The sequence below is a fragment of the Taudactylus pleione genome, unplaced genomic scaffold, assembly GCF_031769625.1.
Source record: "Taudactylus pleione unplaced genomic scaffold, aTauple2 ptg000201l, whole genome shotgun sequence".
Classification (NCBI taxonomy): Eukaryota; Metazoa; Chordata; class Amphibia; order Anura; family Myobatrachidae; genus Taudactylus; species Taudactylus pleione.
The window spans coordinates 31,380,526-31,394,707 of record NW_028284603.1 but is presented as its reverse complement, the minus strand read 5'-3'; the positions used below and the strand labels follow the sequence as shown (position 1 = coordinate 31,394,707).

General features: G+C 47.1%; 1 protein-coding gene across 4 annotated transcripts in view; it reads left to right on the top strand.

Annotated features, from left to right (window-relative positions):
- Positions 1-14,182, top strand: part of SANBR (SANT and BTB domain regulator of CSR) — a 79,121-nt gene that overhangs the window by 35,729 nt on the left and 29,210 nt on the right. For all 4 annotated transcript variants that reach the window (XM_088477552.1, XM_088477553.1, XM_088477551.1 and 1 more), the window contains 2 exons: positions 4,068-4,126; positions 4,439-4,599. In XM_088477552.1, the coding sequence (XP_088333678.1) occupies positions 4,068-4,126; positions 4,439-4,599 (220 nt within the window). The remainder of the gene's footprint in view (positions 1-4,067; positions 4,127-4,438; positions 4,600-14,182) is intronic.

The following is a 14,182-nucleotide window of genomic DNA, read 5'->3' as shown; positions in this document are numbered from 1 at the left end:
AAAATCATTTAACCGTCTGCATATCTTTTACTTTCTCTGGTCCAGCGACCACAAGATTCCTGCTGCTTGGCTGACTCTTGGAGGACTTTATATCCCACGGTTCTTAACTACTCTTTTTGCTCTCACCCGCACAACACTTCTTCCCATCTAGATTATCTATTTCTCAGCCATAGACCTCTTCAGATGCTCGCTGATGCTTCTATTGGACCGATAACTTTGTCAGATCACACTCCAGTCTCATTGACCTTGACCCTCCCACATTCTTCTTCTAAGCAATGGACATGGCGACTTAATGAGTCCCTTCTACAAGATGTTTACTGTAAGACCGAACTTGAATGTCTTAAATTCCTATCTGGGAGGCTCATGAATGCGTCATCCGAGGCAAGCTCATTCATTTAGGCTCATATCTTAAAAAACAAAAATCTACGTGAATCTCGGCCTTACTAGAGCAAATTCAATCACTCGAGGCGTCTCATAAGTTGACCATGTCTGGAGATGATTACTATAAGTTGTCGGAAGCACACAATGCTCTTAGTAAAGTACTTTTGGACAATATTAAACTGTCTGTAAGCAAATGCAAGAGTCGCTTCTATCAATAGGAGACAAACCGGGAAAACTTTTGACTCTGGCCCTGAGAGCTCAGCGAGCATCTGAATTCATTCACACACTTAAAGACAGTTCAGGTACATCTCATTTTGAGACCTCCAAACTTGCCTCCTGTTTCCAGCAATATTATTCTTCCCTCTACAACTTGACAGATCTTTCCTCTGGTAGACCTACTCTCTCTACTTCGCAAGACGCATTGGATTATCTCTCTTCTATTTCCTTCTCCACTATATCCCCTTCTGATAGACTCGATCTTGCAAGAGTTAGAGATGGCTATATCCTCCTCACCTGCTGGCAAAAACCCTGCAAGAGTTAGAGATGGCTATATCCTCCTCACCTGCTGGCAAAAGCCCAGGCCGTGACTGCTTGACAATAGACCTTTAAAGACAAATTAGCCCCTATGATGCTAAGTGCTTTTAACACTGTTTCTGCGGAATCCCAATTTTCGAAACAATTTATGGAGACTCACATTTCTGTTATTCCTAAAGCAGGTAAAGACCCCTCACTGTGCCTGAGCTACAGACCCATATCTGTACTAAATGTTGACCTTAAATTGTATGCCAAACTAATAGCCAACCAGTTACATTCCCTTCTTCCCCAGCTGATCCACAATGACCAGGTGAGATTTGTTAGAGGTCGTGAGGCATGTGACAATAGCACAAAAATCCTCCAACTTGGTTCATTTTGCCACCTCAGACAAAAACTCAAATTATCTTACTCTCTACCGACGCAGAAAAAGCATTTGATAGAATCAGTTGGTCTTTTATGAGGTCTGTGCTCGTTCACATGGGATTGGGTCCTCTTGCTCTCCATAGGATTTTAGCCTGTACTCTTGTCCCTCGGTGAGAGTAAAAGTCAATGGCGTTCTATCTGAAACCTTTTCCATAACTAATGACACGTGGCAAGGCTGCCCTTTATTGCCGTTGATCTTTGTTCTCTGCTTGGAGGCACTAGCACGATCCATACGAGCCAACCCCCATATCTCTGGTATTCTAGTGGGCAGTATGGAATACAAATTAGCTTTATTTGCAGACGATCCACTAGCTACGGTGACATCCCTGATACATTTAATGCGTGAGTTTGAACAGTTTGGGAAATTAACTCATTTCAAGATTAATTTTTCAATATCTTGGGATCTAAACCTGTCTGTACGCTCCTACCTCCATGATTGCAGGTCTACAAACTGCTTTCCCATTCTCCAGGCATCCCTCCCATATCACCTACCTAGGGGTTAAAATAACCAGAAACTTGTCACAACTTTCTGCTACTAATTTCTCCACTCTTCTCTCCTCTGTTCGGTTGGATTAGTCCCACTGGCATTTGAAGCAACTTTCTTGGCTTGGGAAAATCAATTTGGTAAAAAATGAATACGCTTCCCAAATTGCTTTACCTCTTTAAACTCTACCCATTCTGATACCTGATTCTTGTTTTCGATCTCTGAATTTATTGATTCAGCAATTTATCTTGGCCCTGGAAAAGGCCTTGGATTAGACGTGATCTTTTATCGAAGCCAAAACAATTGGGAGGTCTCCAACTTCTGGATATGAAATCTTATTATCATGCTGTACACCTTAATAGATTCCTTGAGTGGACTAGATATTATTATTATTATTATCCTTTATTTATATGGCGCCACAAGTGTTCCGCAGCGCCTTACATAGTACATAGAACATAGAACTAATAGGTGAACAAGAAACAAGTAACATACAGTACATTACAGTACAGGACAAGAACACGACTTATATACATTGCTGAAATAGTGATTAAAGCACTCACAATAAGCTGCCGGGAATTGGCGGTCCCGTGTTAGGTGCCCTAATGGGGAGTAGAGAGTAGAAGAACATGTAAAGAGAAGCACATGAAGGAAGAGGTCCCTGCTCGTGAGAGCTTACATTCTAAGATATAGAGAGGTTAAGCAATGGGTTGCTCTTGAAGGCTGCTTCATGAAACTTTCTCCTGAAATTACGCCTTGGCTACCTTCCTTCCCTAAACTAAACATGCTTCATCCGGCTATATCCCCTTCTCATTCTATTTGGAAGTCCCTACGCTGTCTATCACACATCTCCACACGCTTTGGCCCTCATACTTCTTTTCTGGCTAATCCTGATTTTCCCCCTGTATTAATCTTTTGCATTTTCCTACTTGGGTGCTTGAGGGTCTCTTCAGAGTCGGCCAGTTGGTGAATGCGTGGGGTGTTAAGCGATTTGCTGAACTCCAAGAAAAATGGACAATCCCACATTCTGACTTCTGGAAATTCCTTCAGGTTCGCCATTTCCTGACCTCTGCAGATAGATTAGGGCTATCTAAGAGAGACACTTCATTTGAGAGACTCTGTGTCTCTCCAACTGCTCCTTCACACACAATTTCTGTTTATACCAGCTTCTTTTAACCAATCAAGCCTCTCCTATCCCCCCATGGGCCAAAAAATGGGAATCAGACCTGGGTGTTTCCTTCACAGAACAAGAATGGCAGACTATATTTCTTAAAACCCAGTGTAGCTCTGTTTGCACAATTGTTAAGGAAACTCAATATAAGATTTTAATGCAGTGGTATAGATACCCTTCCCTACTCCATACCATGTTCCCAACTATATCTGGCTCTTGTTGGAGATGTCTTTCAGATCCTGGGTCTTTACGACATATATGGTGGGACTGCCCTTGATTATCTAAATTTTGGTCTGAGGTTATCTCCATTTCGCAAAAATATTTTAGCCTCCCCCGTCCCTACTGATCCTGCATTTTGGCTGCTTAATCATTCACATACCTCATTGGGGTCCTTCAAGAAATCCTTGCTACGCCATCTTAGCAATGCGGCCAGGGCAGTTATTCCATTACTTTGGAAGTCCCGCAACCCTCCCACCCGTAAAGATTGTTTCCAGGGGATCGATTATTACATGTCCATGGAAGACCTCTTAAGCTTTTCTACTAATAGGTCCTCCACTTTCACCGTCATTTGGTTCCCATGGCTGGAATATAAGTCTACTATGGAATTTAAAAACTGTCTTCTACCCATCATCCCACATAATATATTTTGACTTCATTTTACTTTGCCAATATCAGTTTACCCCACATACGGTGACCTTACCTTCCTCCCCCCTCTGTCCCACAACCCCTAGTTCTTTTATTTTTCTCTGTTCTGCCATTTTTATGTTTGTCTGTATATTTTAGTGTTTTATTACACAAATGTAATTGTATAGGATCCCAATTTCTATACATGTTTGCTATGTTATCTGTTTTGATATGGATATGTTTGTATTACATTGCTTCTGTATATCTGTTCATTTGGAACCTTTTAATAAATACAGAATGCACAAAAAAAAAAATTTGCTGCTGCTAGCAACGGAATTCATATGACTTTTTTAGGGACCAAATATTTGCTACCAAGATCATTAAACAAGTAAAGAAAAATTTGAATAATAAGGATTACTCAAAATTTCTAAATATAAGCCTCTTTAATTACAGAACCCGGAAACGTTATTTCAATTCTGATCTCCTCTGAGTTTTTAAAGATGGATTCATTAGTGAGTATATCAAAGCTGGTTTCTGGTTTGGGATGCAGAATAGTGGGTCAGTGATATAAATACCCGCCAAAATATATATTAATGTTACCATATGGATTACTTAATTGACATTTTAATTTCCCCCGCTACAGTTTATAATTTTTTTTTTTTAGTTTATTTTTTTCCCCAGTTTAATGCTTGTTGATTTTGTGACTTCTTAAAGTGAAACCTGTAATGCCGTCTTTGTGTGCAAAATAATGTTTTACTTTTTTAAATTCTATTATATGGATATAGGAATAATGTTTTTTTCCTTTTTTTCCCCCTTTTAAATAGGTACAAGAATGTATTGACTACTGTCACAGAAACATGAGTGCCATTGTTGCCACACCATGCAATATGAACTGCATCAATGCAAACCTCTTAACAAGGATTGCTGATCTCTTTACACATAATGAGGCAGATGATATAAAGGACAGGAAAGACAAATTTAAGAGGTACATTCCAAATATATATACAATAATAAAAATAATAAAATATTCTAAAATTCTGGCCTTACGATTGGACAATGTATTACCTCAACTTATACATAACAACCAGATGGGGTTTATTCCAGGCACACAAGCACGAGATAACACAAGACGCATTATTAGCCTTATACATTCGATAAACCTTCGGCGTACTCCTGTTCTTTTGCTTTCTCTGGACGCAGAGAAGGCGTTTTATAGGATTAGTTGGCCCTTTATGTTTGTGACTACACCATTTCGGGCTCGGTGGCATCTTCCTCACTAGGATTCAAGCCTTGTACTCTGGTCCATCAGCAAAGGTTTCTGTAAACGGACTAGCTTCAGACCCACTGGAGATTACAAATGGCACCAGACAAAGGTGCCCTCTGTCGCCCCTGGTTTTTGCCTTGATCATTGAACCTCTGGCGGCATTTATCCGCGCCTCCAGGGATATCTCGGGGATTGGTGTTGGTGGATCCGAGTATAAGATCTCGTTATTTGTCGATGACGTTTTGCTCTCCCTCTCTTCTCCCCACACTTCTCTGCCAAATTTGTTCCAAATTCCCAATGCCTATGGTCGCCTGTCGGACTATAAAATCAATTGGTCCAAAACTGAAGCCTTGCCTCTTCACATTACTGTGGCCTGCTTATCACTATTACAAAATAATTACAAATTCTCTTGGCGGCCTAATAAGATCCATTACCTGGGCATCTTCATTACAAACCATTATAGTACTCTGTATCAAGAGAACTTCCTACCCTTGATATCATCCATCAAAGCGGACCTGCACAGGTGGCAATCTCTTATCATCTCTTGGTTGGGTCGAATAGTGGTCCTTAAAATGAATATACTCCCACGCCTTTTATACCTGTTTCAAACTTTACCGGTTAGAGTTCCTGACTCAGCTTTAACTCGGTTAAATACCTGGTTTCTCCATTTTGTGTGGAGGAATAAAGTGCCCAGAACAGAATTTTCGATTTTGCGGAGACCCGTGGTGGGAGGGGTTTCCCGGACATTCATTTATACTATTACGCCTCCCACTAGAGTCAAGCTTGTGCCTGGTTCGCCCCCTCCTCCACTCTTAGGTGGCTCCAACTAAAGACGGATCTCAGTCATGCTACCTCACTGGCCGCTCAACTACTACTTCCCTCCAAGTCCAGATTGCCTTACATTGGTTTACATCCTGTCCTTAATTTTACTTGTCAGATCTGGGACTATTGTGCCCGCTGCTTCAAACTCCTCTCGTCTCCCTCTTCCCTTATCCTTTTATGGGATAATCCTGCCTTTCCACCAGGCCAGTCCACAGTACATGCAAGCCCCTGGGTCAGCAGAAATATCAGCTTTGTTATAGATATCATGGATAATGGTATATCTATGTTGCTACCGGGTATTGTGTCTAAATTTGACTTCCCTGAGGTGAACCCTTTCCTATGTTTTAAACTAAGACATTTTGTATCCTCTTTATCTAGCCCCACATCACTTAACTCCCTATCAAACTTAGAATCTCTATGCTGTCGTAGTCCCCTAGCTCAGGGCATTATATCTACTATATATTCTCTCCTCCTATTGTGTGTGCAGTCTCCTTCACCATCGTTTGAACCTCAGTGGGAAAGAGACCTGGGCCCACCACCTGATGGGCAGACATGGTCTGATATTTATATATCTGTTTCAAAGTCATCTATTTCGACCTTGGTGAAGGAGAACGCCTATAAGATCTTTTACTGCTGGTACCTGGTCCCTACTAGGTTGCATAAGATGTTTCCTTCTGTTTCCCCTCAGTGCTGGAGAGGATGCGGTGCCCTAGGTTCCTTTATTCATATATGGTTGACATGTCCCAAAATAGCGCTTTATTGGGACATGATTGCAAATCTTTTAAGTAAAGTTATCAATGTTCCTATAATTAAGGATCCCTGGTCTTTTCTCTTGGATCTTCCATTTGAATCTCTAGATATGGTATCCAGTAAACTGATGGTTCAGATATTGAACGCTGTCAGATGTCTCGTTGCATTATATTGAAAACGTGTAGATACTCCTTCTCTAGGTCTAGTTATTGATACAATCTGGTACCTGGCGAGTATGGAGAAAATTACAGCATATCTTAATAATAGATCCTCTAATTTCTTACAGATCTTAAATCCTTGGTATAACGATCATAGTCTTTCACATAGTTCCCCTTCATTAGGTGGCCTTTAAGCCCTTCTGTTCTGACCATTTGCTTTTATTGACTCATTTGTATTTTCATGGGATGTGTTTTTTACAGACACTTTGATAACTATTACCATTTATCGATACTCCGAGTTCTAATATCTTGATTTTTGTCGAGAGATTATACCAGTGAGGTCTCTCCTCTCTCCCCCCTACCCCTTCTCTTTCCCCTCACCATGCCTTTATCCGTTTCTTCCCTTTCTCCCTTCACTTATCCTTCATTCTTCTTTCTACAGTACTTCTTCTTTTCTCTTCTCTTTTATTTTTGTCCCTGTAGCTAATTTTGTACAGTTGTTTATAATATATTGACACAATATATATGTTTATAGGTGTTTAGCATATTTTTCAGACGTGTATTTGGCTCACAATGCTTTCTTTTTCTCATCTCAAAGCTAATGTTGTGGATGTCTTATACATTTAAAATGAAAATAAACTATTTAAAAAAAAATAGTAATAATAGAAGTAAGTAATATACTTTAATCTTGGGAATACAACAAAATTAGAATCTTGTAACTTGTAAACTGCCACACTGTCCACCGAGGCTCACGCGATCGTTCTTGGTCATGTCGGCTGTCCTGTTCGGTCGCCCACTGAGAGTGAGTGCAGCGGCGTTCAGTACAATGTTGCCAGATGAAGGGGTTTTCTCCAAATTTGGAGGTTTTAAAGGCCTTGGAGAGAGTTTTTGAGATAACTTTCTTTGGGGGTATTTTTGGGGAGCAAAATATATATTTCTACTTCAGGGTCCATAGGGGGTCCACAGGGTTGACCTTGGGGGTATAGCTGGATCTGGATCCACGGGCACCACGCAGTTAAAGCTTTGCTGCTCCCAGGATACACTTGGGTCCGTCCTCCTCTATACCCCGCCCCCGACCACAGGCACCTCAGTTTTAGTTGGTGCCCGGCCGGAGTCGGATCACCCTGGGCAGGGGGGCTGCATAAGCAGCCCCTAAGCTTTAATTAAATTTTTTTGCAAAGAAGAAGATTTTATTATTTTATTTTTTACTATCTTCAGAGCGGCAGCATAAGACTGTCCATCTGGACGTCCATGCTGCCGCTCCAACAGCCCCGCTGGCTCTGCAACGCCAGTACTGATCTGGGGATCGCAGTGGGACCCCGGAGTCAGTACTAGCGTGGCTCCGGGAGCTCCCACTGACTGCTGCCGGATTCTACGGGGCCAGGTAAGCCGCGTGTAGCGCTTCGCGCTGCACGCGGGGGGGAAAATGCAGTCTTTCAGCCGCCGGTCTCTGGGGACAGACCGGCGGCGCTAGTAGCGGCGGCGGGCTCCCCCTCTTCAGGATTGCCCCGCGTGACCGCTGGCCTCGGGGTGTAAGTACCGGCGGGGAACCGGCTTCCCCGGGGGTTTAGAACTAGCAGGGGAGGCAGCCTTCCCTGCTTTAGTGGCTCCTCCCCTCAGCCCAGCGCGCCTTCTCTCATGTGTGCTGGCGTCGCTGGGCTGTTATCTCCTGGCCACTCCTCCTCAGTGCTCTCCGGCGGCCATCTTCCAGGCAGCATCGCAGAGCTCCCAGGCGGATACAGTGGACCAGTCCCCCTGCGTACCTCTCCCCCTGCAAAGGACAGTGTTCGCAGCGCTATAGCCCTCCCAGACACTGAAGCTGGGAGGTTGATTGTAGCTGAAGGTGCAGTGAGTATAACTTCCTGCATGGTATGTGACTATTGCTAGTGCTGCTGTCTGTGCTTTTTCTACTTACTGTCAGCTTTTTACCTATCCCTTTCCTTCTCCTACGGCCCGCAGGTGCATGGGGGAGGGGTGTTCTTTCTGTATACCTCACTTATATAGATCTACGTATTTGTGAGGTCCGTCACATACTGCGGTGTGCTACTCAGTACCAGATTGTGGGCTGTTTGTGTTGCATACTTGGGAGTGCGCAGGTGTTATACGCCTTTACCTCTTTTCGGTGATACATTTTTTATTGCAAAAGTTTTGTGTCATGTCTGATGAGGAGAAGGAGCACTCCGTGGCTCCTGTGTTGTTTTCCTGCCGACGCTGTTCGGCAGGGGTTGACGGGGCGGATTTGTCTCAGGACGGTCTGTGCGGACGGTGCCGGCTGGTACCTGGTCCCTCTAGACCTCCAGTGGCGCAGGATCCTCCGTGGGCGATGTTTACACAAGTGCTGGCGTCGATCGCGGACCGGCTGGCGGTCCAGACTGCGGGCCCTTCTAGGGCGTTGCCCCAGCCTACCATCCCCCGTTCCCCGGGCGTGACGCATCTGGTGCAGTCTCCTCCCGGGTCTCAGACTGTGGGTCCTTATGCGGGTTTGCCTGTGTACGTGCAATCTCCCACGGTACCACAGCAGTCGATGGTACCGTTTCAGGGGTATCCTCAAACGGTACCCCCTCCCTGGGTGGATGTCCTCTCCAGCTCTGTTCAGAGCCTGGCGGCTTCGTCATCGGCCTTTCAAACTATGTTGCACAGTGATTGGCCACCAAGGACGTCCAAGCGAACCGTTTCGGCTTCATTGGCGGCACAGTTTACAGACACGGACGTGTCTTCGGATGACGGGGAGATCCATGAAGACTCTGACTCGGATGCTGGGGCCCAGGAGGTGGAGGCTAAGTCCTCCATTAATGTACCGGCATTGGTTAGGGCGGTGCGGGCCATCCTTCATATAGAGGAGGATGCGCCGGCTCCCAGGTCGAAGTACCCTAATTTTAAGAAGGCCAAGGTAGCTTCGACGGTTTTTCCCCTGTCTGACCAGTTAACGGATCATATGGCAGGGGCCTGGCAGTTGCCCAGCAAGAGGTTCCAACCGCAGAAACGGTTGGCTTCAAACTATCCTTTTCCTGAGGCTCATTGCAGGAAGTGGGAAACTCCGCCTGCCGTGGATTCCCACGTTACCCACTTAATTAAAAGCGCTACGCTGCCTTTGCCGTCGATCTCGTCCCTGAAAGATCCCACGGACAGGAAAGTGGAGACTTGTTTAAAGTCTATCTACTCTCTCTCGGGGGCGGTTGCCCGTCCGTTCATGGCCATCTCTTGGCTGGCTAAGGCCATCGAGAGCTGGGCCAACGCTTTGGAGGATACCTTTCCGGAAGATGCTTCGGAGATCCAGAGAGCGTTGATAGGACAAATGAGGGATGCGGCTTCCTACATTGGGGAAGCATCGTTAGATGCAAGCCTGCTGACCTCTCGGGTGTCGGCTGCAACGGTGTCGGCGCGTCGGTCTTGGAGAGCTGACACAGACTCCAAAAAGGGACTGAGGCCTTACCTTTTAATGGGGAGTTGCTTTTTGGTCCAGACTTGGACAAAATTGTGGATACTCAGGCTAAGTCTAAATCAGCCTTCCTCCCTTCGGCTTCTGCACCTACCAAAGTACGGAGCTCTGCCTTTCGGTCCTTTCGGGTTCAGGGCAAGGCCAAAGGTCAGTCCTTCCCGAGGCAATCGGCAACCAAGGCCGCTTCTAAGCCCAAGAAGCAGTCCTGGAGTGCCAGGCGCCCTTCTTCAAGCAGGAGGATAAACCTTCTGCCTGATGGGACGGGCCTCCCTCTGGGGGACCCCAGAGTGGGAGGCCGACTTCTTCTATTTGCCCAGTGCTGGCACAATACCACCACGGATGCCTGGGTTCGAGAAGTGGTCTCCCAGGGGTACGTCCTGTCTTTTCGGCACAGACCGCCCCATCAGTTTTTCTGCACGAGTCCTTCTCAGGATACGACCAAGACTTTACAGATTCAGGAAGCTATAGAGTCCTTGCTGAAAGCAGGGGTCATTGTTCCCGTTCCTCAATTACAATGAGGGACGGGGTACTATTCTTCTCTGTTTCTGGTGCAGAAACCCAATGGTTCTCATCGCCCTATCCTCAACTTGAAGTCTCTGAACAAATTCCTCAGAGTTCCCAAGTTCAGGATGGAAACGTTACATTCCATCATTCTGGCGATGGAACCGGGGGATTACATGGTGTCCCTGGCTATTCAGGACGCCTACCTCCATGTTCCGATAGCACCTTCACACCAGCGGTATCTGAGGTTCGCTATCCTTCAACATCATTTTCAGTTCCGGGCGCTACCCTTTGGCCTCTCCACGGCACCGAGGGTGTTCACGAAGATTATGGCGGTCATGGCCGCACATTTTCGGAACCAGAATGTACGGCTGCTGCCGTATCTGGACGATCTCCTGTTGCTGGCGAGCTCCCCGGAGGTACTGCTTCAACATCTCCACCTGACGATCGCTTGCCTGCAAGCGCACGGGTGGCTGATAAATTGAAAAAAGTCCTCCCTGATTCCATCACAGCGGATGGTTCATTTGGGAGCCCTGCTGGATTCTCGTCAGCAACGGATTTTCCTGTCTCTGGAGAAGGTCTCCTCCCTGCAGCTGCGGATACACAGTTGCCTGAGCAGTTGCCGCCTGTCGGTCCATTCGGCTATGAGAGTTCTGGGGTCCATGGTGTCGACATTCGACATGGTGGAATTTGCCCAGTTCCATTCCCGGCCCCTGCAGGGGCTGATTCTATCGGAATGGAACGGGTTACCTCACCGGATCCGCTCTGAGATGCTGGTGTTATCCCCGGAGGTTCGGCAGTCTTTGGCTTGGTGGCTTCAGACAGCGCATCTGGTCGAGGGGCGCCCCTTTTGGATCCCGGACTGGGTCCTGCTCACGACGGATGCCAGTCTCCGGGGTTGGGGGGCATTGACCGGCTCATTATCGCTTCAGGGTCGTTGGTCCGCGGAAGAAGCACTTCTCCCCATTAACATCCTGGAACTGCAGGCAGTATACAGGGCCCTGCAGTCGTCCGACCCCGCTCTTCACGGAAGGGCGGTTCAGGTGCAGTCCGACAACGCCACCACGGTGGCGTACATCAACCACCAAGGGGGAACTCGCAGTCGGACAGCAATGTCGGAGGTGTCTCGCATTCTTGCTTGGGCGGAGTGTCACATTCCAGCGATCTCGGCAGTCTTCATTCCCGGAGTCCTCAATTGGGAGGCGGACTTCCTCAGCCGTCACGACGTGCATCCCGGGGAATGGTCACTTCACCCAGAGGTGTTTCAGCTACTCGTGGACAGGTGGGGGCTGCCGGAGCTGGACTTGATGGCCTCCCATCACAATCACAAGTTGCCCGTTTACGGGTCAAGGACAAGAGACGCAGGCGCCTGTCTGGTAGACGCGCTGTCGGTGAAATGGACGTTTCACCTGGCGTATCTGTTTCCTCCGATATCCCTGCTTCCTCAGGTTCTGTGGAAATTCAAGCAGGACAGCGGCACGCTCGTGCTGGTAGCTCAGGCGTGGCCCAGTCGTCCTTGGTACTCCGATCTGAGGTGCCTCTCCATCGACGCTCCGTACCTTCTCCCTCAGCATCGGGACCTGTTGTCTCAAGGGCCCTGCCTTTACCCGGATCTGGGTCGGCTGTCTTTGACGGCGTGGCTCTTGAGACAGCCGTCTTGAGGTCTAGGGGTTTCTCCAGTTCGGTCATTGGTACCATGCTTAGGGCACGCAAGCCTGCTTCCGCGCGGATTTACCACAGGGTGTGGCGCACTTATTTTTAGTGGTGTGAATCCAGAAACTATGATCCGCAGTTGTTCCGGGTCTCCAGAATCTTGGAGTTTCTTCAATCGGGTTTGGACCTCGGCTTACTCCTGGCCTCTCTGAAGGTTCATGTGTCTGCTTTGTCCGTGTGGTTTCAGCGATGGATTGCTACACTGCCAGATGTTCACACCTTTTTCCAAGGTGTTCTCAGGATCCAGCCTCCCATCGTGCCTCCGGTGGCTCCTTGGGACTTGGCGGTGGTACTGGGGGTCTTGCAGGGTCCTCCTTTTGAGCCGCTTGAGTCGGTAGAGCTCAAGTGGCTGACGTTTAAGACCATTTTTCTCCTGGCAATTGCTTCTGCCAGGAGGGTGTCAGAATTGGGGGCGCTTTCCTGTCGCCCTCCTTTTCTGATTTTTCACCAGGACAGAGCGGTGCTCCGCACTCGTCCTGAGTTTTTGCCCAAAGTGGTCTCAAAGTTCCACATTAATCAGGAACTTGTTGTGCCAGCTTTTCAGTCACCTGATCTTTCAGCTGGTGAGGCTTCCTTAGATGTAGTTCGGGCACTTAGAATCTATGTGGACCAGACTGCTTCGGTTAGGAAGTCGGATTCTTTGTTTGTCCTCTTCGGTTTTCACAAGAGGGGTTGGCCTGCCAACAAGCAAACGTTAGCCCGTTGGCTTCGTTCCGTTATTTGTGAGGCTTATGCACAGGAGGGTTTATCTGTGCCAGCCTCTGTTAAGGCTCATTCCACTCATTCTGTGGGTCCCTCTTGGGCTGCTAGACGTGGCACCTCCGCTGTTCAGCTGTGTAAGGCGGCCACTTGGTCTTCAATTCAAACGTTTTTGAGGTTCTATGCGTTTGATACCTTCGCCTCTCAGGATGCATCCTTTGGGCGCCGGGTACTCCTTTCAGCACAGGAGCGTCCCCGCCCTTAGTTGAACTGCTTTGGGACATCCCCAAGGTCAACCCTGTGGACCCTGAAGTAGAAAACAAGAGATATGGTAAGAACTTACCTTTGTTATCTCTGTTTCTACGAAGTTCATAGGGTCCACAGGGCGCCCGCCCTGACGCACCTCACTTCAAATGGGCTGTGTGGCTGGTCACCGGTTTTCCGTCTCCCATTTCTGTGAGTATGGTTTCTTGTGTGTTCCAGTCTTCCTTCTCTCTGTTTAGTCTCCTCCTCCGGCCTTAGCTGCTTACCAACTGAGGTGCCTGTGGTCGGGGGCGGGGTATAGAGGAGGACGGACCCAAGTGCATCCTGGGAGCAGCAAAGCTTTAACTGCGTGGTGCCCGTGGATCCAGATCCAGCTATACCCCAAGGTCAACCCTGTGGACCCTATGGACTTCGTAGAAATAGAGATAACAAAGGTAAGTTCTTACCATATCTCTTGTTATATAGGGACACCAAAATCTTTTAACTGCTTAGGGCCTCTAAAGGTCCTAATCCAGCCCTGCAGAGCAGTTTTAGTATTTGAGAACGCCATGGTCATGGTAAAACAGCAGTGCATGATCAGTTCTAAGGTACATTTGACTAGGGTCAAAGCACATGCTTTTTTTTAATCATTGTTCTCCATCTCCTACATGTCTGTGTGTTCCTAGTTCTTAGTGGGTCACTTCCCACTGTTCTTTCCAGTTTGATTATCATGATGTTCACTACAGTGGAATATATCAGAAGAGACTTTTCCACTTGTGTCAGTGAACCACATTTGTGGGAGAGTCCAGCGATGTTACTCCGCCATCCTGCACCCAGATTTGATCTTAGTAGAGTAGACCTGCTGTGCTTTCAGAAGAGATTATACTAAAGTCGTGCTATCCCACGGTGTCCCCTCTCTGCTGGAGATGTTTTGCACATCTGGTGGGATTGTTCACTAATTGTCCCCTTTTGGGTAGGG